This window comes from Penaeus monodon, chromosome 22 (genome assembly GCF_015228065.2).
Source record: "Penaeus monodon isolate SGIC_2016 chromosome 22, NSTDA_Pmon_1, whole genome shotgun sequence".
NCBI classification, from domain to species: domain Eukaryota; kingdom Metazoa; phylum Arthropoda; class Malacostraca; order Decapoda; family Penaeidae; genus Penaeus; species Penaeus monodon.
In genome coordinates, this window is record NC_051407.1 from 20,008,934 (window position 1) to 20,009,275 (window position 342).

At 42.1% G+C, this 342-nt stretch overlaps 1 protein-coding gene across 1 annotated transcript in view; it reads left to right on the forward strand.

Annotated features, from left to right (window-relative positions):
* The window catches only part of LOC119586980, a gene marked incomplete in the record, with an annotated part of 81,895 nt that overhangs the window by 22,948 nt on the left and 58,605 nt on the right, over positions 1-342 (forward strand). The window contains 1 exon segment of the mRNA XM_037935722.1: positions 204-338. Within this exon segment, the coding sequence (XP_037791650.1) occupies positions 204-338 (135 nt within the window).

Consider the following 342-nt stretch of genomic DNA (forward strand, 5'->3'; position numbering starts at 1 on the left):
TTGACTCAACGGTGAAGTAAGTCGATAGACAGATATATGTTTAGATATAACGAAACTTAACGAGCTGTAAGTATATATAACCGATGAAAAATGCCCAAAACATACCCAAAGTTTTGCACGTTGAATATGAAAAAAATAATGCTCCAAAAAAAAAAGTACCAAAATTACTTAATACACAGTAAAAAAAACTTTGTGCTTTGCAGAGGTGTGTTCGACGACGCCCTTCCCATGGTGGGCACGGGCGGGAGCGTGGGCGTGATGAGGGACTTGATGGAGGGCGGAAAAGTCAACGACATCATGACCAACACTTGGCTCACGTCCCTGTCATTCATTCCCAGGTGA